Here is a 24,081-nt window from a genome sequence, read left to right as displayed (position 1 = left end):
ACTTGCAAAGCATGTATCTAACAAGGGACTCAAAACTAGAATATAAAAGGAATTCCCCAAACAGCAAAAAACAACAACAACAACAACAAAAAACCAAATTTAAAGTGGACAGACTTGAACAGACATTCCTAAGAGAAGGTATGTGACTGGCCAAAGAGAATGTGAAAGTGCACCCAGTGGCTACTCATCAGACCAGCCATTAATATGACAAGACATTATTTTACATCAATCAGAATGGCCAAAATAAAAAAGACTGACGAGATCCAAGGTTGACAATCACGCAGAGAACCTGGAGGTCTCATCTATTTCTGTGGGACTGTACATCCAAACAACCACTTCAAGGAATTAGTTTGCAGCTTCTGGTAAAATTACATACACATCTATTTAAATTTCACTCCTAGGTATTTACCCAAGAAAAATAAAAGCACATGACAATGCTAGTCAATATCCAAAACATAAAACAACTCAAATGTCCATCAACAAACTGATAAACAAAATCAATCTCTCTTTCTCTCTCTCTCTCTCTCTCTCTCTCTCTCTCTCTCTCTCTCACACACACACACACACACACACACACACACACACACACACACAATTTTGACTATTATATTGCCAGATATAGTCACGGGGATTAGGAACAGAAGAACAAAGAAAACTAGACAATGCGCCTCATTTTTTAGAGAGCTTATTCTAGGAGGAAAGATACAAAAATAATAGATAAACAATAAGACAGTGGTAAGTTCTAGCAGGAAAAAAAATAAAGTACAGTTTGGGGCTATTTTAGGTAGGACATCCAGGTTACATCCGTCAGTTAAAAATGGATGCTGTTTTCAATAGCAATTTAAACTAAGTTGCCTAGGGATAGGTGTAACAAAAGGCCTATTAGGCCTTTATGGAAAAACATGAAATTTTATTGATGAACATAAAAAAGACCTAAATTAATAGAGAGATACCTCAAGTTCAAGAATGTGAAGATCATGATCATAAAGATGATAAATCTTACAAAATTAATTTATAAATTCAGGGCAATTCCAGTGCAATCAATAAGTATGATTCCACGTATGTAGAATGCAAAACAGAAAGCAGTAATCCGTGCAGTGGAACTGGATCTATACATATATATTAGAAGTATAAAATACATATGGAAATGATACACATAAAATCCAAGCTCTGGGTTACTGCTGTGACGAGCAGTTAGAAGAATATGAATGGGAACTTTTGCTGCCTCGTAATATTTTATTTACATAAAAGCAATTTTTAAAGAAAAAGGTAATTCAATTAGTAAAAAAGAAAAGAAAAAGAGGAAACCAAGTACAAAGTGTTCTTTTTCCTTAAGCTGTTGGAGGGAGATTTGCTAAGAGGAAGGATAAGACAAAGGGAGGAAGAAAGAATGGCTTAATAAGACTACAGAGAAAAATCCACCAGGAAGGAAAAAAAAAAAAAAAACTAAAATATTTCAAGAACAGAAAATGTACTTCTGTGCTGTATCTTTCAGTCAATGCTGAAATGATGTGTGGTAAAACTTTATACTGTGGTCAGCACAGTGATCCCCTGGGGCTCCATCCAGCTAATGGATTAAGATGCTTAGGGATAACCAGTTGAGGCTCCAGTCACCTGAGGCCACTCCACTGAATCAATGTATCAGGTTCATGTTCCAGAGTTCATGGCTAACCAGAGCACGGGAGCAAGCTGATTGTTCCACTGTGTTCTACTACCCTCACTTCTCAAAACAAACACCAGCACTGGTAAATCTCTAACCAGAAAAACAGAGATGGTAGCTCTCAGGATCCCAGTAAGTGGGTCATTACAGTACAGATCATCTGGACTATATATTCTAGATGCAGGTTTAGCAGCAAACTATGACTAATAATTGAGAAGCAGAGAAAATCAGGACATATCCACATCAGGCAAAGCAAAGTATATATTTATCTTGCCTCCCTTTATTTCCTGGACAGTCTGGTGTTTTGCAATATGAAATGTATACCTACAATCATTTTTTGCAGGAAAATAACCTAAATCCATCTTCTTAGGGAGACTGCCAATTTCTCACTTAAATTCATGTTCAATTTTACTACCTGTAATATTCTCAACAATGCAAGACATGATAAAATTGTTTTCCTCTGCTTCTCAGAAAGTAGAAATGGAAGAAAGGGAGAATATTTTCCTCAGAAGGGGAATTGCATGAAATGACCTCTAAAATCTTTCTATTCTAAGTGCCATATGTGGTCCAGCAGCAGGAGTATCACCTGAGAGTTTGTTTGAAATAAACAATCAGGCCCCACTAACTAACTGAAGCGGGATACTAATTTTAGTGAGATTCCATATGATCAATGGGCATATTAGAGTTTGGTCTAATTGTCCAGACCATGAAGTAAAGGTCTTTTCTAGCACTGTACTATAATCTAGTGCTAATCTAGAACAAAGCAAAGCAAGACATTTCATGAATCACTGTAAAAATCATGGTAGGTTAATATCTATAAGAATTAAATTAACTTTTTAAAAAGCTTTATTTTTACTGTAAATCTTCGCTTTAGGCCAGTACCTTTTATAAACAAATCTACCCTTTGGCTAAGATCCGTTAGTTAAAAATACAATGTGGAACAAAAATAATACAATCACTGTTTCTCATTATCTCATGCTGATTCTTGAACCAAGACCAATCGCTTTCTAAAAGCACTCTGCAAGCAGAAAATACAATTTCTGCTAATTCCTTTAAATATCTGCTTTACCAAAAAAATTCCTCCTTTTTAGGTTTTATTTCTCCCTTTTTGTTGCAAATCCGACCATAATTTCTCCAGGTTTTCTCCCTATTCAATTTCATCACCACAGTATCCACAATCCAAACCCTGTGTTTTAGAACTTGATGTGATTCAGATGCTTCTCATATGCTTCTCACACACTCCAGGGAAAAGTTTCTAAGTACCCATCTGGATACAGTTTAGATCAGGGCAGAAATAACTCACAAGACTTGCCACGAAACCATCCTCATTACCACGCACACGTAAAGAAGCATCTTGCCTTCTACAAAATGCATTTTAACAATAAAACTCAAGCAAGTAACACAAAGTAGTCAAAATTAATTTCTTACAGGTGAGAAAGGAAACAGTTGAGTTGCTATGATTTTTCTACACAGTAAATGGGATGCAATGCCCATTAAACAGTAAAATGGGTGAAACTTACACTTACATTTATAAGCTCCCATTCTCTAGGAGGAGAGCCCACAGTTGTCCATTTGGATTTACTTGTGAAGATACTTTAGAAATGGCAGAGGCTGAGAGAATTAACGTTCACCCAACACCTGCTGAGCAACAGACTTGTGTTGTACGTTTCAAATTTGGTGTCCTTAATCCTAGCAGTGGTCCTGCTACAGAAGAAATTTATCTTTTGAAGTTTCAATTAAAAAGCCTCTGAAGTTGATTTTTTAATAATTCATCAAGAACTGGGATCTTATCTTTCTTAAACACTACTAGTACACAGCCTAATTCCTGCAACTACTGAATGTCAGAGTGGCCAAGAGTGTGGATTTGGTAAAGACCAAGAGGAAGTCATTTCATCTGCAAGTATGAGGCCTAGTAAGGCACATGAAGGACCTTGGACTTCACTGTAAGAACAACTATCGTGTTTTATTCATCATTATCAAGAAAGCATTCATCACCAGAGTAGCAAGTACTTACTATGTGCCTTAGGGTTTTGATAAGCATTTGATTAATATAAGAATAAATATATGTCAGGTAAAATTATACACAAAGATTTGGTCCCATACTGAGTTTTGTGCCTTCGGTAAAGACAAAAGGGAGCTAAAACCTCATCGCCAAGTGGCAGTTTAAACTTGCGTTGCCTTTCAGGCATGCAGAGGGTGACTTTGTCTTAGCACAAGGCCACATGCACCCTGAAGTAGCACCGTGATGGATTAGAGAAAGAAACTTGAGATGTTTAAACTTGGTCCACATATAAGTTGTTGTCTCGTATTTTTAATCAGCTCTTGCTGCACAGATTCTAAGAGCCAGACTTTTGAATAAATAGGCAAGTGTCCTCCAAACAATCTTCTCTCAAAATTAACTTACATTGTTTTCAAAAAAGAATTAGTAATTCCAACCAGAGCCCAATAATATATACTACTAGAGTGTGGTGCATAGCTTTTAATTCAAAATGGCAATTTAAAACCAGAGTATCCTCACCCAGGTATTTGCTAAGCATCCATTAGCAAGGTGGCATATCACAGTACCCTTCTATTGCTTGATTGAAACATCCTATTGCACACACCATGTGCTTTCTACATCCAGTTCTGGGAATTACTATTATTCCTTTTTAAGGTAAGATTACTTGGAATGTGATAGGATCCTACTGATCAATATCCATAGTCCATATTCAAAATGTGCTAGAATTCAAAGAGAGAAGCACAGGAGTGAGTTTGCAAATCAACTACTAAGTTCCAAAAGAACTTCCAAACTCATTCTTTTGATAGGAAAAAAAGGGCAAAGTGGATTGGGGTCAGGATAAGGCCTGTGAGTGAAGAAGTTTAATAGACAGGGAGCTGTCCCCTGGAAGAGAAAATGTTAGCAATGGTCTAGAAGAACCAATGTACTGAATTCTAAGAAAAGATAAAAGAATTGTTCTCTGAATATAAATATTCCCTAAATTTATGAACCAAAAGCTTAAGAATGTACTGCTGGCAATGTCAGGCAGGACTCTAGAACTACTTTTGAGAGAATTTTAATGCTATTTATAACCCAAACTATGACTAAAACAGAGGAAATATGAAAAATAAACTTCCTAAAGTTCCCACTGTATTCTCTCTAGCAGTTGCTTGGACACATGTGCTGTTAGTTGTCCATCCTATTAGTAACAGTGCTTCCTTCCTGCAGATTCATTAGCACTGAAACAATACACCATAAAAAAGGATTTACATAAAAGACAGCTGGAGTCGGTTGCCAGGGGAACTGACAATATTCCAGACACATTCCATATTAGGGGGATAAACTTCTGGGTAGCCAGGGCTGTCCAAGATGCCTTCGGCCATGTGGAAGGTTCCACCACAAACTGGAAAAAAAGAAAAAGAAAGAGCGTGTCAGAGCAAAGATGGAAGCAGTTTAGGTAAAATAAAGCAGAAAGAGCATTGAAACCAGCATCAAGAAACTTGGAATCTCCATCTCAGTTAAAAAAAAAAAAAACACAACAAAAGAACATGCCATATATAAGGAAAACGTTCTAGAAACTGGAACCCCAAAGCCACACAGTGGCTAGATCAAAAGGGATCTCTGCACATTTTCTAAAAGCCTTTTCTCCCCATGAACTATAACTGGGTAATCAAAGACTTGTTTTTAATCCTACAACCATTTGTTTTTTCTGAACAAGATTATCGTCAACTCTGGCCTAGAAGAGAAGGCAGATTCCAACTTTTCCTTCTCAGAAGAACACTGGAACACACACCACCATCTAGCAGGGCTTCCGCTTTTTAATCCCACAGGACCAGGAGTCGGAACAGGCCTCTCCTGGCTGAGAAGCCCAGGCTGCCTGGTCCTCTTTCCTCCCTCCCCACGTGCTTCATCCACACCCTGCTTGAGTCCAGCTGTGAGGCTCAGGAGACATGGCTGTCCATCCACAGGAGATGGAGATGCCATCAGATGCCGGCAGCCAGGAGCCACCACAACAAGCATCACTAAGACCCAGGTCAACAGGTCATCTGAGATCCTGAGATGTGGCTAAAAATGCAGGCAGGTTTCTAGCTTTTCTCCCCAGTCTTCTTAGAACTAGAAGAAGGTCAAGTCAGCCAGAGAGGTGATCCAGGAAACTATCCCCCAACTTTGAAGGTCAAAGAGTCCTAAACGACAGACCTAGGACCTCCACCACACATGCTGACCTAGTCCAGCCGTTTGCTAACGTTTCTTACCCGATGTGGATGCAGCATACGTGGCATGAAAACCATCAAAATTCAGTCCAGAATCAGAGACGAACCTCAGCGTCAGGGCACTACCAAAGGACGTGATGGGATGGGGCATGGAGGTGCCACAGTAACGGCCTGAATAACAAAGATGATGCCAAGAAGCATGAACGGTGACCTGGCAGAGGTCACAAGCACAACTCCACTAGCATCACGAGAGACCCAAGCACACAGAGAAATCACTACCAGAACCACACAGGTCAAAGTTAGCATCTGAGGCAATGCCTGAAAATTTAAAATAAATGTTAAATACAAGCACAGGAGAGATGGTGATACACAGATAAAGAATAATAGATGGCCAGAGGAAAAACTTACATGTTCTGGCTCCAAATGTATTAAAAGAAGACACAGCAGTGACCTGCACCATTAATGCACTAATACTGAGTCTCAAGGTGCTGTATGTCATCACGAGTCAGATGACCAAATTTTGACTCCTGGATCTGCCATTTATCAGCTACCTGAGATGAAGCAAGTTCTAAATGCCGTGTGCCTTGGGTTCTCCGTATGAAAATGGGTAAGTTGAAAATAATAAAACCTGTATCATAAGGGTATGAGAACTGAGTTACTATTCAGAGAGTATTTTTAACATAGTACTCAGCACAAGGCATGGTATGTAAGTTTTTGTTAAACAGCATACCCTTGTCCTGGGTCAAATGTTTATGGACAATTATCTCAGGCAATTCCAGGAGGAGTGAGCACACAGCATCGAGTGTTCCCTGATTGCCCATTATCGTCTCAATAAGCAAAAGGCAAAGCAACATCTCTTCTCTGACAGATCTGGTACCCATTGAGAGAGAGAAGTTTGTGTAACAAAACTAAAAAAAAAAAAAAAAAAGTAGTAAATTCTTAGAGAAAGTTTAAATGACCTGAGATTATGTTACTTAAAGACATTTTAAAAATTAGCAGCACTTTTTAATTTACTGGGATGTCTAAACAAATTTTTAATTTAATTAATTAATAAAGTCGTTCTTGCTTCCACTGAGGACAGACACGGTCTCAATGTGAATATAAGAACTTTTTTCAAATATTGGCAAAAAGTTTCTGACAATTCCAGTGTTGGAATGGCCTTCATTCCACTATTCTCTCAGATAGTTGCAATTTTTAAAATTTCCTTCAAAAAAATACACAAACAACTCTTGTCCTTGAATATAAATGAGCTGAGTGTCTTGAACCCTACATTAAATCCTGCTTTCCTACCCTCTCATTACCTTTACTTGGCTTATGCTGTTCCTCATATTTATTGGAAACATTTAGGCTTGAGTGGGAACCTATAAATATGTAGGTACATAAATGACAGGCAGCCAAAACCACAGCTGTACGTGGGTAAGCACTGTAGTACCTCGGAGGGGTGCATCATAGTAGTCGCCATCCAAAATTTCCAGAAAGTCATGTGTGCACCCTGCACTGCTTTCCAGTTCAAAGTGGGTAAAGGAGAGAGTAATATGATTGACTGTAAGAAAAAAAGAGAGGAGATTATTGTTTAAACTATTGGCAAAAAATCAGAGAAATGTTACTTGGGATAGCTTCAGTGGAGGGTTTTTTCAGCAGGGAAGTAAGAAATCTGGCAGATTTGCCCAGCGGTTGAGTGAGCAGAGGGGAGGGACTTCTCTGCTCAAGGGTTTTCTTTGAAGAGCAACACAATCAATGTTTTTGAAAGTGCCTGTAGAATCTGAAATGCTGGTAGTTGTAAATAACAGGACTCTTGGGTAGGGTTCTTCCCAGGAACTTTGGGACTGCTTTGCTGGAAAATCCTGTCATTACACATTGTTATCTATCATTACCATGTTCATTTCCTAAGCCTTTTTCTCAGTAGAACAGGTTCCAGAAACTCTGAATCTTTACATGTGCTGGTAAATGAGACATTCTTTTCTCACTAGCACACACATCCTAGCACGTTCAAGTTTATTTTAAGGCCAGAGCTAGTGCCCTAGAGGTTCGGAGTCATTTATCGAGAAAGCTTTGAATTACTTGCAGAACATCAAGTGCCTGGGTACATTTTCCTTTTGTTGTTCTTCCAGGGTCCCTGGTCTTCAGAATAGGATCTTTTCCTGTTGTTGTCCTTGAGGCAGTGAGATCTTTCATCTAAATGCTTTACAACTCATTAGAAAATAATCCGTAAGCACAATACTGCTGAGCTCAAGGCAGGGGGGCTTCTTTATCCATGCCCAGTTAGGGCTCTACCCTCTCCAGTCTGCAATTGGCTAAGGATTACATCACTGCCCCCCCCCATCTTATGCAGATCAACAAAGATGCTGTGGATTTGTTAACTCTTAACAGCACTAGGGAAAGTGTCAGATAATATTTAAACCAAACACTTCATTTTGTAAATTATTTTGTACTGGGGACTGATAAGTTTAATTGATTTGCCTATTTTCACATAGTGATGTCATTAATTCCAGAACTGAGTAGAGGAGTTAATGACTTTCTCACATTGTGTTTGAAATACATTTTTCCTGAAAACTTCAAAGGAGTACAGAGCTTACATGCAACAGGATTCAAAATGGCCCCACCCCTTTGTAGTCATTCTGTTGTGCCCCAGGAGTGGTCTCCTCCTTTTCTCTGCCAGTAAAATGTGAACAGTAATCCTGATCAACAAGCCATCATGAGGTCACAAAATAAGATGCTAAGATTCCAAAAAGAAAAGAAAGGAAGCACTTCTTGAGTGTTTCTGCCAACTCTCTGCTGAGATTTTTTAAAATATATACATTGCAGGAGAGGCCAGGTTTATAATGTTTCCACTTAGATTGAAGATCTATAGGTTTTTGGCACTGCATTCTCAAACTGTGAGCTATTTCTCCAGCCTATAATTCTTATTTTTCACTTGTTCAAGGAGCAACTGTCTTGAACATCTACTGTACCTGAGGCACATATGTCAAAACTACCAATTATTTTTGCTTATTTTCAATCTCACATGCTAGTCAATACAACAAGGTTTATCGGTTTGCTATGTTTTGCTAGAAATTGAAAGTTTTTTTTTTTTAAAAAAATCTTTTACATTAAGATAAAACAGTAAAAATTACTTCCCTATCAGATTAGGAAATGCTTGTTCTCCTGTATATCAGGAATTGGGACTTCCAAAGAAGAGGAAGGCCATCAATTGTTACCACGGAGCAGATAAGAACATTACTCATAGACTGACTTCCCACAGACACATCTGTCCCGGATTTCTTTCCTTTCCCATTTTTGTTACTTACATGGAGGTTGAGCTTGAATTATCCAGCTGCAGTTCTGATTGTTTGGATACTTGGCAGGGAACAATGGAGAGGAAATACTATCAAAAGAGTCGGTGAGGATGCGGCCTCCACACACTGGGGGACACAAGCACACATGTGTCATATACTTTTGATTTCCACTGACTGTACAAAACTGTTATTTGATGAAGGAAAACATAAATGATTTTTTTTCCCCTTGTTTCTGAAATGCATGCCAAGGACATTTTCTGCCAAGGAAGCTGCACATAAACCATCAGAAAATGGGAATGCACTTAACATTTATAACAATATTCTTCAATGACAGGAAGTCAGAAAGAGGCATAGAACAGCTTATTAAATGGCTATGAATTGCCTGAGTCATTCAAACAAAACTCTGGCCTGATTCACTTACTCTGTTCGCTCATATACTATAAGTATAGAATGATTTCTCTCTCTCTTTCTCTCTCTCTCTCTCTTAAGAAAAATATTGATTGAGCAGACTTCCTTAGGATAACAGCATAGTATCTGTGGAAGTCCAGGAGAGGGAGAAAGCATTGCCTCTGGAGAACAAAAAAGGAGTCTCCTGAGGCTTGGAGGGGGAGGACAGGTGGTCCAGAGAGGGGGCAGCCTGGGAAAAGATACCAAAGAAGTGTTTGCAGAGGCTTGGCTGAGGTTCAGAGCTTACGAGGTGTCAGATGTGATGCAGCCAAGAGTACTAGGCAGGTTGTAGGACCTCTGGTTAACATCTGGAGAGGCTTGGGCTTCATTTTCCAGGGTTTGTGGAGAAAGGTTTTTGCAAGCTACTTTGGAGGAAAGTGGGGCAAGGGGTGGGTGAGCTTGAGGAAGCTGCTATAGTAGTCCAGATAAGAGCAAGTGGGGACTTTTCAATCTAAAGTCAACACTTAAGAGCATAATTAACTGTTAAAAAAAAGTATTAAGAAACTTTTTAAAAAAAAATCATTGAGACACATTAATGTAGTCTGTCTTGCTCCAAAGTCTACAATACATCACTGGGAGTTCTAAATTCAGAACTGTCCTCATCCAGGGCCCTTTACTATAAAACACAGCCAAGTCTGCTGAAATGGGTGTAATGAATCAACCAACAAAACTTAATTTTAAGTGAATTATCTAAATCATCCAAATAAAAAGCATCACCACAGAGAAGTCAATCAACAATCTCTCCAGCCCTGAGTTCCTGAAGCTGGATAAAGGGTTTATCTCCATGCAGGACCAGATCAAAGACAATGGGTGAAAAGGTCTTGCAGGAAAAACAGAGAAACAGTGAACTTAGAACTAAAACAATGGAAAGACACACTGACTCTAGTATTAGCAGCACCTTTAAGTATTATTCTGAAAACTTTTTGAGAATACCCAGTATTTTTGAGAGAGATGCAGACCCATAGGAAGTCAGTATCATTTAAGTTAGACAAAGATAAAAGTACGGCCATTGGAATGATTGTGAGCCCAGCTTCCCAGTTCTATGTACATTTTTGCACGTTGAGTAGGAGGCTGTGATCAGTAGGTGAGGACTGGTCTCATATTATAATAGCACCAACAAGCCACTTAGCAAAATTTCTCCCATGTTTGGGAAACCACAGGGTACTTGCCTTGCCTGAATTGAGCTCGGAAGCCCCTGCTCTGTCTGGAAGGGCCAGACTGAAATCTCACAAAGAGGCTGTCCCCTGAAGAGGTGATGGGGTTAGTCGGCAGCTGTCTTCCACACACCTGGGCAAGGCGGCTACTTGCAGAGCTTACGCCATCATATGTCTGAGAAAACAAAAGATGAGAAGACTGGTTCAGAACTTCAGCTTTACGTTGCTGAGGCTCTTGATCCATGAACTACCTATACACTTGGGGAGCTGGTGGAAACCCATACATTTGCTGAATTTAGTGAAACTGGCTTCAGTTTATTGTCTTGGCATACAGTTCCATGAGAATAGTTTCAAATGATAATTTTTTTTTTTTGGTCTTTGTGACTAAAATACCTGGCAAGAACAACTTAGAGAAGGAAGTTTTATTTTTGGCTCACTGTTTCAGAGGTCTCTGTCCACAGATGGCCAACTGTGTTGCTCTGGGCCCAAGGCAAGACAGAACATCATGGCTGAAGAGCACAGCAGAGGAGAGTTGCTCACCTCAAGGTGGAGTAAGAAGTCAGAGAGAGAGAGGGAGAGAAAGGGTCACAGGGCAGGTGTACCCTTCCAGAGCACTACCCCAGTGACCCACCTCCTCCAGCCACAACCCACCTGCCTGTAGTTACCAGCCAGTCTGTTCGTTCAAACTAGGATGGATTGATCAGGTTACAGCTCTTACAATCCAGTCACTGCACCTCTAAACAGTCCTACACTAATACAGGAACTTGCAAGGGTTACTTCATATGAGCTTGTCGATACTCAGAACAAGAACAAGTCGCTAGTCATTTCTAGGGATACTGAGAATTAAGCAGGAATTTCTCTGCCAGAGGTACTATTACATCTATGGATGTTTTCATAAATGCTGTCCCTTTTAGAGCTTTTCTGTCTTCCCTGACCTCAGGATAGGTCATACACTCAACATGAACTAAGAATGTTTATTGCAAGAATAAGTGGAGGGGCAAATAGTTGAGAAATGATGATGAGTAACCATTCATTGTCAGAAACCCAACATTTATGGTAACTTTTTGTTCTTCGTAGGGTCATGGTCAAGAAGCAAGAGAAATGGCATGCTTCCAATGATGTGAGTGGTGTGAACCTGATTGAAAAATTACCTCATTTTTAATTCTTTTAATGTCATGAGCTCTGTCTCTGCCTAGTACGATGCTAGAACTTATGCATCCAGGCCAATGGAAGAGAGACTACCTCATACAGACTCAAAATCTCACTATCAATTTGTGAAACTGAAGCTTAATCATCTATCTGCTTGGAACTCTGTCCAGTACGAACTTTAAAACACTTTTATGTATAAACCAGAGAGAAATGAGTTACTTGTCTTTAGATGGCAATAATAATATATAGAACAAACATTACTATGTTCCAGAAACTGGATTTAGCCCTTCACATACACTCTCCATTTTATCCTTTCAGTCTTTGCTTAAGAGCCTAAGTAATGTAACCAAGTCACACAATTCCTAAGTGGATCACTTTGCAAGATAGGAATTGAGCAGGATAGATGCAATACCCTGCCAGTCACCAGAATGGAATTTAAAGTATGAGATTAAAATATGGCTGTTTAACTGAACAAAAATTGTCATTTGTATTTTATAATTTCTAAAAATTATAAAATCATATTTTTTAATTTCTAAAAATTAAATTATGTTTTCCTAACCAATTAAAAATAGTTTCTATTTTTTATTTTTTTTTAGATATACATGACAGTAGAGTGTATTTTGACATATGATATATACATGGAGTATAACTTCTTCTAATTAGGATTCTGAATGTGGTTGTACATGATGTGGAGTTTCACTGGTTGTGTGTTCGTATATGAACATAGAAAAGTTATGTCCAATTCACTCTACTATCTTTCCCTCCTACCTTCTCTTCATCCTCTTTTGTCTAATCCAGTGAACTTCGATTCTTTCCTCGCCCCACCTCCTTATTGTGTGTTAGTATCCACTTATCAGAGAGAGAGAAAATATTAGGCCTTTGGTTTTTTGGGATTGGCTTATTTCATTTACCATGATATTCTCCAGATCCATCCATTTACTGGCAAATGCCATAATTTCATTCTTCTTTAAGGCTAAGTAACACTCCGTTGTGTATATATACCACATTTTCTTTATCCATTCATCTATTGAAGGAAAACTAGATTGGTTCCACAGCTTAGCTATTGTGAATTGAGCTGCTATAAACATTGATGTGCCTTCATCACTGTAGTATGCTGATTTTAAGTCCTCTGATATATAACAAGGAGTTGGATAACTGGATCAAATGGTAGTTCCATTCCAAGTTTTCTGAGGAATCTCCACACTGCTTTCCAGAGTGGTTGCACCAATTTGCAGTCCCACCAGCAATGTATGAGTGTACCTTTTTCCCCACATCCTCACCCCCATTTATAGTTACTTGCATTCTTGATAATTGCCATTCTGATTGAAGTGAGATGGAGTCTCAGTGTAGTTTTAATTTGCATTTCTCTAATTGCTAGAGATGTTGAACATTTTTTTTCTATTATTTGTAGACCATTCGTATTTCTTCTCCTATGAAGTGCCTGTTCAGTTCCTTTGCCCATTTATTGATTGGGTTATTTGGTTTTTTGGTGTTAAGCTTTTTGAGTTACTTGTATATCCTGAATATTAATCTGAGGTGCAGGTGACAGAGATTTTCTCCTATTCTGTAGGCTCTCTCTTCATGTTCTTGGTTGTTTCCTTTGCAGTGAAAAAGCTTTTTCGTTTGATACCATCCCATTTATTGATTCATGATTTTACTACTTGTGCTTTAGGAGTCTTGTTGAGCAAGTGAGTTCCTAGTTGACACGATAGAGAGTTGGGCCTACGTTTTCTTCTAGTAGGTACAGAGTCTCTGATCTAATGCCTACGTCTTTGATCCACTTTGAGTTTTGTGCAGGGTAAGAGATGGGGTTTCAATTTCATTTTACTACATATGGATTTCCAGCTTTCCGAGCACCAGTTGCTGAAGAGGCTATCTTTTCTCCAATGTATGTTTATGGAGCCTTTGTCTAGTATGAGATAACTCTATGTATGCAGGTCTGTCTCTGTGTCTTCTATTCTGTTTCATTGGTCTTGTCTGTTTTTGTTCCAGTACCATGCCATTTTTGTTACTATAGCTCTGTAGTATAAATAAGGTCTGATATTGTGATGCCCTTGTGTCACTTTTCTTGCTAAGGATTGCTTTGGCTATTCTGAGCCTCTTATCAAAATACAGTTTCTAATCCAGTAGAACTGCTTTTCTGGACACTTCCAACACCTTAAGCAGTAGCCAAACACCTCTTAGTACAACAACATTTACACTTCAACATATTCTTCAATATTATCACCATTGGTTTACTTCATGGCTTTACTATGTTTTAGTTGGTTTTATACCTTTCTAAGTTTATACCTATAATGTCCTAGGGTTTTAGTAATATTCCATTATTACTATCTTGGTTTCATTATCAAAGGATAAAATATACTTTCTTATAACTTCTGGGGTTATAGAACTGGGGAACATAGGAACTGCTTTGATCAAGGTACAAGAATGCTTCCTTCTCTGAAGAGATTTATTTATTTGTCAGAACAACATTGCTTAATTTCTTTAACTCTCATAAAAAGCTGGTTTCTGTGAAGTTTATAGATGACCTCCTCCTCCCAACACCCACAAAATTTAGAACATTTTTTCAAGGCTACAGACTCACAAAGGTAAACCTCTTCTAGACTTTAATTTCTCTCCAAATTCAGAAGTCCAGTGAGTAAGTAGATATTAATTCTTCTTTTTCTAAGCCCTTATATTTGCACTAAGTAGTTGCAATGCTAGAAACCTCAGAAAGTCACATGAATGACCATTTTCCTGAGGAGAGCTTCCTAGGCCTTTCCCCGCTCCCCTGAGGTCCTGAAATTATGGGCTCTCTGCTGAATTTCATCAGGCCGGGACATTCCTTCACACAGAATAGATCCAAAGTAGAAGGTTTTCAAATACTCTTAAACTGAAATTATATACCAATGGCATGCCAAATGTGTGAGCATGTTGTGATTTTACAAGTGCCATCACAAACATCTTAATCTGATCTGCAACACTATGTGATTTTTTTTAAATGAAGAAAGTGAGATAAGTATGCTAGCTATTAGAGTACAAGCTTACCCAATGTAAGCTAGCAAGTTATCCAAGAGCACACAGTTAATCATCAGCAGTCTCCTCTCACCGAGTTCTACAATGTTTCATGTCACTTCTCTTTCCACACATATATATGATTGTCATTTTATGAAATTTGAAAGCCTCAGACTATTGATAAGGTAGGTTTTAAAACTCCATTTGGAATATGAATTCTCTTGAGAGTGTTAACACCTATAATCTTACATCAGCATTCTCACATTTAAGGTTATAATTTGCAAAGTTATAAGAAAAGCACGGCAAGGAAGGAAATATGAGAAATCTCATTATTATTTATTTAAAACTATAATGTCATGAAAACTATCAATATGCATTTCCCTAACTTCCATTTAGCTCCCAAGCTAGTAAATTGTATTACTATTGGGTCCACCTACAATATATCCATGAAACTTATATAATTCTTACTTACATCTACTGTCAAAAGTTTTCTATGCCTGGAATTGATTTTGCGACCTGTTACTTAGATAGTAAATGTCAAAACAATATACAAACAAAGCAAAACTTTATGCATCTCAACTTATTCATTCCTAGATGACACTCATGAAATTAAATTGTGAAGTTCAATCCACAAAAGAAAAAGTAACCACTATTTTTAGGAGTTCCAACTTGTAGGTCAGGCCAAAAATTGCTGTAGTGAGGCTCCCTCATTGAGGCTTCTGGTGGGCTGTACTTTCAGCATGTTGACAAGGTCACAAACACTCTTATTCAGTGTATGCACTCAGGTCATAAACATTCGCTTGTGAGCATGAGCCCACTGATGTAACCTGTTGGCTGTGTGCCTTCTTTGTCTGGCCTGCATGTAAAAAAGGCCCAAGGAAGGACTCAGGAGGCAAATTTTAGTCCTGGCTCGGAACTGAAGCTGGAGCTAGGGACTGGCTAGGGGCTATTGCCACTCCGAATAAAGCATGTCTACTATCCCAACTGCATCTTGCATCTTCTTCCACCTGCTGGGATCCCAAATCTGTTTCCTGGGTCTAAGCCTCTGCCCTGCACAATCACAGCAGCTCTCAAAACAAAACAAAACAAACAAACAAACAAACAAAAAAGCAAAAACAAAAACCGAAGAGTGGGATAACTGGGTCAAAAGGTGGGTCCATTCCAAGTTTTCTGAGGATTCTCCACACTGCTTTCCAGAGTGGCTGCACTAATTTGCAACTCCACTAGCAATGTAAAAGTGTACCTTTTCCCCCACATCCACACCAACATCCATTGTTTGTGTTCTTGATAATAGCCATTCTAATTGGAGTAAGATAAAATCTTAGAGTTGTTTTAATTTGTATTTCTCTAATTACTAGAGATGTTGAACACTTCTTTGTATATTTATTTACCACCTGTATGTCTTCTTCTGTAAAATGTCTGTCCAGTTCCTTGGCCCATTTATTGATTGGGTTCTTTGTATTTTTGGTGTAAAGTTTTGCAAGTTCTTATAAATTTTGGAGAAAAGTGCTCTATCTGAAGTGCATGTGGAAGAGGTTTTCTCCCACTCTGTAGGCTCTCTTTTCACATTATTGATTGTATCCTTTGCTGAGAAAAAGCTTTTTAGTTTGAGTTCATCCCATTTATTGATTCTTGCTTTGATCTCTTGTGCTTTGGGAGTTATTGGATAAATAAACTGTGGTGTATATATACACAATGGAATATTATTCAGCCATAAAGAAGAATAATATTATGGCATTTGCAGATAAATGGATGGAATTGGAGAATATCATGCTAAGTGAAATAAGCTAATCCCAAAAAACCAAAGACTGAATGTTTTCCCTTATAATCGGATGATGATATTTAATGGGGGTGGGGGGTGGGGGTTAGAGAAGAATGGAAGAACTTTAGATTACATAGAGGGAAATGAGAGGGAGGGGGGTATGAAAAATGGTGGAATGGGTGGGGGTGAGAGAAGAATAGAGGAACTTTAGATCACATAGAGGGAAATGAGAGGGAGAGGGGTATGAAAATTGGTGGAATGAGACAGACATCATTACCCTATGTGCATATATGATTACAGGAATGGTACGAATCACATCATGCACAACCATAGAAACTAAATGATGTACCCCATTTGTGTACAATGAATCAAAATACAGTCTGTAAAAAATAAAAATAAAATAAAAATTTAAACAAACAAACAGAGGCAGATCTGGTTAAAGTGATAACCTGATTTCTATGGGCAATAAAATCAGTACCATTAGAAAGTATCCAGACTTTTGTAAAGTTTTCAGATACTAGCTAGCACACATATTCCAAATAACAAAACTTAACTGTATCTTATAAAAAAGGAGAGTGTAGATTTTTAGTACAGAACCTGGTGCATAATAGACACTAAAGGTTGGATGTACAAATCAACAAATGACTTACCTAGAACAGCTATGGTCTTTAAGAACAGAGGACAAGAGGGTAGAAAAAACCCTGAGCTAAGACAAGCTGTGCTTTCTCTCATGGGATGGACTGTACCTACACACAGTAGGCACCACCGTGGGTAAGAGGGTGCTCACAGAGGGAAAGACGTCAACTGTGGCTGCCACACAGGCAGGCATTCTGGGCCCAAAGGGGGAGGGGCAGAGGTCCAATCACAAGGCAGGTCCCACCTTGCCCACTTGGCTTCTAGTGCCTTCCACCTGCCATGTAAGAGAAGGTGGAAGCAGGAGATGGGCTGAGGGTATCAGGCTCCTCCGGAGGAATGAGCATCCTGAACACAGGACTCATCACGATGCTATGGGAACCCTTCACATCCTAAGCTCCAGCCAGAAGTGAGAGAGAAACCAAAAACTTATGAATGTTTACACCTGACATTTCAATACCTTGAGGAGATATGGGTAAATGTCAACCATTGCCAAGGTTAACAATCTTGTCATACCTCAAGTGACATGTGGAGGAAAACCATTTGGGTGGGAGAACAGCAACCCCTCCTGAGAACATTAAAAATTCTGGGGAATCTATGTTCACAGTCCTTCAGAATGGAAATTTGAGAAAGTAAAGGAGCCAAGCAATGGAAACCTTTACCTTCTGATGCACGTACTGCTGATACAAATACGTATTAAGAACGTGTATATTTAAAAGTTAGTCGCAGAATGCCTTTGAGAGGGAAAAATAGTTTTTATTTAGCAAAATTCCTCCACTAAGCTTTGAGCACATAAACAGCCTGATGGAGGTGATGTTGATGGGGGAGGGGGACAAGTTGTTCCCCTTTCTAAACTTCCTAATTCCTTGCTCAGCTTCCTACTCTGTAAAATGGGATTGAGATGAATATACAGCTCATGGTATTTTTGAGAATTAAATGAGTTCAAAGATATAAAGTACTTAGGAGAGTTCCTGGCACATAGTAAGTATATAGTAGATATTAGCCTCTACTATTAAAGTGAGACAGAAAGCTAAATTGCTACCTAAGGAATGAGGTAGAAAACCGTGAAGGCAAAAATGTCCAAAAGGGGGTTGTTCAGTAATGTGGACGAGATAGGAGCCTGAGTTGGACATAAAATCAATACAAATTACTGAACAGAAGATTGCAAACTTGAATGTAGTCGTCAACAAGACTCCCAGTCATTCCCAACTCCTGGGATCTGTGCTGTTGTGTAATTCCTCCCTTTGAGTGTAAGATATATCCAATGTCTTACTTTAAATTAACAGAAAAGAGCAAAAGTGACTTGCTTTTAAATGACTTGCTTTAAATGAACAGAATATTCCAACCATCTATTTCACGGTTAACAAACAATGGTGACTTCCACCTGGTATTCTCTCTTTCTTTGACCCTCTCTCTATATATATGTTGCCTGCTCTATAGAAGCAAGCTGCCACACTCTGTGTAAAATGTCCCATGGAGGGCCTGCATGGTGAGGAGTCAGGGGAGGCCCCTAACCAGGAGTCTGCAACAATCACGTGACTGAGTTGGAAAGGACCCAGGTAAACTACTCCTGGTTTCCTGACCTATGGAAACTACAAATACAGCTATTCTTTTTAAAATTATTATTTAATTTACTGGTTCTTTTACAACATGACAGCACAATCCATTTTGATGTAATTATAGAAGCATGGAATGTATCTTATTCTAGTTAGAGTCCCATTCTTATGGATGTACAGGTGGTAGGATTCACTGTGTTGTTTTCACATATGTACATGGGAAAATTTTGTCAGATTCATTCCACTCCCTTTCCTTTGCTTCTCCCCACTCCCTTCCCTCCACTCCCCATTGTCTAATCTACTGCACTTCTATTCTTCCCCTAACTGCCCACCCTCATTGTGAGTTAGCTTCCACATATCATCTGACCTTTGTTTTTATGGGACTGACTGGCTTATTTTACGTAGCATGGCAGTCTCCAGATCCATCCATTTGCTGGCAAATGCTATAAAGTCACTCTTCTTTATGAGTGAGTAATACTCCATTGTGTATATATGCCATCTGTTCTTTATCCATTCAACTACTGAAGGAAACCTAGGTTGGTTCCTTAGTTTAGCTATTGTGAACTGAGCTCCTATAAACATTGATGTGTCTACATCACTGTAGAATGCTGATTTTAAGTCCTTTGGGTATATACTGAGGAAGTGGGATAACTGGGTCAAATGGTGGTTCCATTCCAAGTTTTCTGAGGAATCTCCATACTGCTTTCCAGAGTGGTTGCACCAATTTGCAGTCCCACCAGCAATGTATGAGTGTGCCTTTTTCCTTGCATCCTTTTTCCTTGCATTGTTACTTGTATTCTTGATAATTTCCATTCTGATTGGAGTGAGATGGAATCACAGTGTAGTTTTAATTTACATTTCTCTAATTGCTAGAGATATTGAACATTTTTCATATATTTGTTGATCATTTGTAAATAGGGTAGTTCTAAGTCATTATATTTTGGGGTGATTTGTTGCAGAGAGATAGATAACTAAAATAGAGAATGTGAAATGAAGAATTGAGGAGAAAATATACGAAGACTTCCTAAGAACAAGGCATCTAATATTGCACTTTAGGTTAACTGCTATGCTGCTCTTTGTAGTAGTCATCTGCCAGTGCCTGGAGTATTTATTTAAAGTCTACTATACAAGGGCCTGGGGGAGTAGCTCAGTGGGAGAGTGCTTGCCTAGCACGTTTGAAGCTCTGGGTTCAATCCCCAGCTTCACACACACAAAATAATAATAATAAAGTTTTAAATTCCACTATCCAAAAGGTGCTGGGTGCATGGTATTTTTGAGAAATCAAGAAAAGGGGTATAAATTGTAAGTTTCTCTTCTCAATGGGCAGAGAGAAAGAGAACAGCCAGAAGATGCAAGACATGGAGGAACTGAACTTTCAACACTGGTCAGAACTAGAAATTTGGGTGACCAGCAAAACATATACTCTTTCTCATCTGCCCTTTTAAAATACCCGAAAATGCCATGGGGAATCGATGGGTTTTTCTACACCTCTATCTTCTGTTCCTCATCTGGAGTCATCAGCTGTGCCAAACTCTACTGAAGGGACCAAAATGATTCATTGCACTTTGTGACTTGGCATCTCCAGAAGATGAGGGGAGGCTGTTTGGGTGGAATGATGGAGGCAACAAATGGACTGGGTTGTGAGTGCAAAGGGAGGGTGAAGACAGTGAGGTTCCTTTGCTGTCCCTCGCTGATGTCTCCCCCAGGGTCAGAGTGAGGAGTTTTTGAGGTAACAGGCTGCTTGGAATGTGATAAGCGATCATTAAATGCTACTTCCCCTGAGGAACTTCACTGTTTTCCTTCTCCATTTCCTTTTTTAGTTTCTGTGCTTCTGACTGACTTCTTTGGAAAGTAAGGCTATCACAGATTGTTCAGAAAATCACAAAATCCATTTACGTATGAGGTTGAGTTTGGGATGACCAAGTATCCAGTCAAGATTAGGAGGATGTCTTAGTCTGCTGAATTTGTTCTAAGAGAATACCACACACTGGGTGGATTAGAAACCACAAACATTTATTTCTCACAGTTTTGGAAGGCTGGTAAGTCCGAGATCAAGGAGCCAGCAGATTTATTTGGTGTCTGGTGAGGGCCTGTTCCTTCACAGACTGACTCTTATCACTGGAGTCTCTGGAAGGGCCAAGTGGCTTCTGGAGCCTCTTTTATGAGGGCATTAACTTGGTTCATGAAGACTCCACCCTCGTGACCATCTTCCAAGGCCCCGCCTCCTAATGCAATCACCAGCAGGACAGTGATTTTTTAGAATTTCTGTTTTCCTCCCCAAGCTCATTCCCTATAACACTAGCTCTGTTCCACAGCCAAGTTTCATGAATACTCAAAACATGGAGCCCAGATGGACCCTGACACCCATGCTTAGCTTAAACACATCGTTCCCCTCTCGTTTTGCTCAGCCTGAGTTGGCAGGCTATTAACAGAGCCTAGCTGAGCCGATACTCTCCAGCTGACAAACTGAGATGCTAGTGAAAAGTGCACTGATCTTAGAACACCTGGAACACCCGGCTTAAAACACAGCCATCTGAGAGTCAGCTACCTAAGCTGGAGCCAGAATCCACCAGGGGTAGTTGCTTTGGCCAAAGCATTTTAGAAACTTCCTGGTATCAGTTCCATCAAATTAAAATTGGGGATAGGTAATTCCTCCTTGTTGCCTCCAAAGGTTATAGGTCAAATAACGTATTGAAAGTTTGGGGGCAAGTGTGATTATGCAAGTAAGTTTTTCTCACTTCATTGTAGAAATTCTCATAAATACACTTTTAAGTGGAATATGATGATGTGCTGTAAAGTTATAAGTTAACCTCTACTTCTAGGTGTCTACTCTGAAGAAATTCCTGGATGGTTAAATAGAGAAATACCTACAAGAATATTCAACACAAATAGGCTGCTATAGCAAAATATTGGAAGTAAGTTAAATATTCATTAGCAGGAGAATGAGTAAGTGATTTAGGGCATACACATAAAATGGAATACTGTACAGTCACAAAAAAAGGCATTAGATATGAATATTTTAACGATATCAAAACATGTCAAAAGCCGAGAATTGAGTGAAAAGAGCAAGTTGAAAGATACATCCTGTGAGACATTATTTACATAAAATTTAAAATGTGCAAAATAATATTTTATAGTATGCATGGATATAGATATAAAATGAAAAACTATCAAAACAGTCATGGGAATCATAAACAAAAATTCTCACTAGTGTTTTCCTTTGGCATGGGGGACAGGGAATTGTATCAATGATGGGTACACATGGGACTTAATTGTGTCTGTAAGAATGAATTTCTTTTGAGGGAAAAAAACTTGAAGCAAATATGGGAAAATATTAAGATTTGGAAGGTTTGGACTTGGGAATGTTTTTGTACTTTCTATAATTTATATGTTTAATATAGTCTCCATTTTTCTATATACTTAAAATAGTTCAGAAGAGAGTATTCAATAAAGATAACCTGTATAAAGGAAAGAACAGGAAATGTAGACCAAGATTCACATATGAAAATATTCTTCATAACATTGTTAAAAATAAGAAAAAGGAAATTAAATAGTCTGTAATAAAGTACTGATCATGTATAATGAACCAATTTTTCAAAAGAAAAATATTCCAATAATATTAAGTGAAAAAACAGTATACACAAAATTATGTGTAGTATTCTCTAAACTAATCATGCATATGTGTGTAGGACTGTGTGCACATATGTGAGTGTATAGATAATAAACTAAAATTTTAATAGTTTGTATCTGTATTATGATATTAAAGTTGGCATTATTTCTTATTTCTTCTTTTCTGTATTTCACAAATTGAATGTGAGGAGCCTGTAAAATCTGTAATGTTTAGCCACTCAGACATGTAAGTCATTACACTGTCAATGAAAGTGCATGATTCATGTAACAGAAAGACAGCAGTATCTCAGCCACATGGATGTTAATACCATTCAATCTGCCGCTCCTGCCGGCAGGAATGTCTCAAGGTTAATGGATATGGCTTCTGTTTCAAGATCTCCCAAACATTTGTTAGTTGACTCCTTTCTATAACTGGACCCCAGGCCTCCCTCCTAAGCTTCACATTCGTATAGCCAACTGCATATCAGATGTCATCTCTTCTATGTCCCAGGAACTTTGAAAAGCAGCACCTCAAACTGAATCCATCTCCTCATCCTGGTCACCCTTTATTCCTCCTTCATTCATATCTCTTACATCAATGAAAGCCCAGAAGCATGTACCCAACTGCTTAGATATCTCTCTGCCCCCGATCCAGTGGATCAGTAAGTTCTGTCAGTTCCCTCTCTGATCTATCTCTTGGCTGATCTCTCTTCCTTACCCACAGACCCCCCTCTGAGTGTCTTAGTGCCTGGATCTTGCCTAGGTCCCTCTTTCCTGCCTTAAATTTGTATCTCCCCTTAGTTTATTCACAAACAATTGCCAGTATGCAAGGTCCTCTTTCTAAAATGTAAAATCAAATTAAAAAGGAAAGCTCAGTAGCTCTATATATTATTAAATTGCACCAGATAAAGATAAGCAACCACTGAGGGCTTTGCTTAAGGACTGAAGAACATGTGATTGACTCAGATGTGGGACACAATACATCAGCCTGTAGTTCCCTCTCTGCTGCCATGAAAACCCTGGCATGATTAAATGGCTCATGATCACCTGACAGAAATGTCAGTCATCACTTACAGCCCAAAGCTCATGACTGCAGGGGAAAAATGAATTTTAACTTCCTCAGTAATACTTGTATTTTCATTTCCAGAAATACGAATATATTCTCTCAGATTGTTGAAGGGTAGGAGTTGGGAAATCTCCTGTTTTCTTGTTTTCACTAAGTTTTATCTTACTTGGGGTGGAAATAAACCAATATAATGTATGGGTTAAAGTTATTATGAGCCAGAGTAAGAACAAATGACTTTAATTCAAGAGCAAAGTATATGGCTTATTTTACAATCCCCAAAGTACAAAAATGCTGTACCTTAGCTTCAGAGTTGAGTTTCTCAGGCAAAGAAATTAGGGAATATATATGAATATGCTTTTATTTTCATATTTTGTCCTATTACTTTTTCTTTCTTAACTTATTTGCAGACCTTCTTGAAGGTATCAAAATAATGTACTTATGGAGTGATAAAATTTGCTAATATATTAAAGAATGTGTAAAAATTACAATACATATTTTAAGATTTTTTAAAATTTAAATAAAAACGGGTGCTGTTTCTGAATTCATGATGATACTGAGCAAAGAGTTAAGGGTTATGAATCCAGTTCT

General features: G+C 38.5%; 1 protein-coding gene across 1 annotated transcript in view; it reads right to left on the bottom strand.

Moving 5' to 3' along the window:
• Cubn (cubilin) overlaps nucleotides 1–24,081 on the bottom strand; it is a 281,227-nt gene that overhangs the window by 107,495 nt on the left and 149,651 nt on the right. Inside the window, exons 32-36 of the mRNA XM_047520823.1 lie at nucleotides 10,740–10,899; nucleotides 9,136–9,249; nucleotides 7,281–7,391; nucleotides 5,891–6,019; nucleotides 4,908–5,040 (exon numbers count right to left, since the gene is read on the bottom strand). Coding sequence (XP_047376779.1) covers nucleotides 4,908–5,040; nucleotides 5,891–6,019; nucleotides 7,281–7,391; nucleotides 9,136–9,249; nucleotides 10,740–10,899 — 647 coding nt within the window. The remainder of the gene's footprint in view (nucleotides 1–4,907; nucleotides 5,041–5,890; nucleotides 6,020–7,280; nucleotides 7,392–9,135; nucleotides 9,250–10,739; nucleotides 10,900–24,081) is intronic.

This window comes from Sciurus carolinensis, chromosome 12 (assembly GCF_902686445.1).
Source record: "Sciurus carolinensis chromosome 12, mSciCar1.2, whole genome shotgun sequence".
NCBI classification, from domain to species: Eukaryota; Metazoa; Chordata; class Mammalia; order Rodentia; family Sciuridae; genus Sciurus; species Sciurus carolinensis.
Note: the sequence above shows the minus strand (reverse complement) of the source record. Positions and strands in the feature narration are given on the sequence as shown.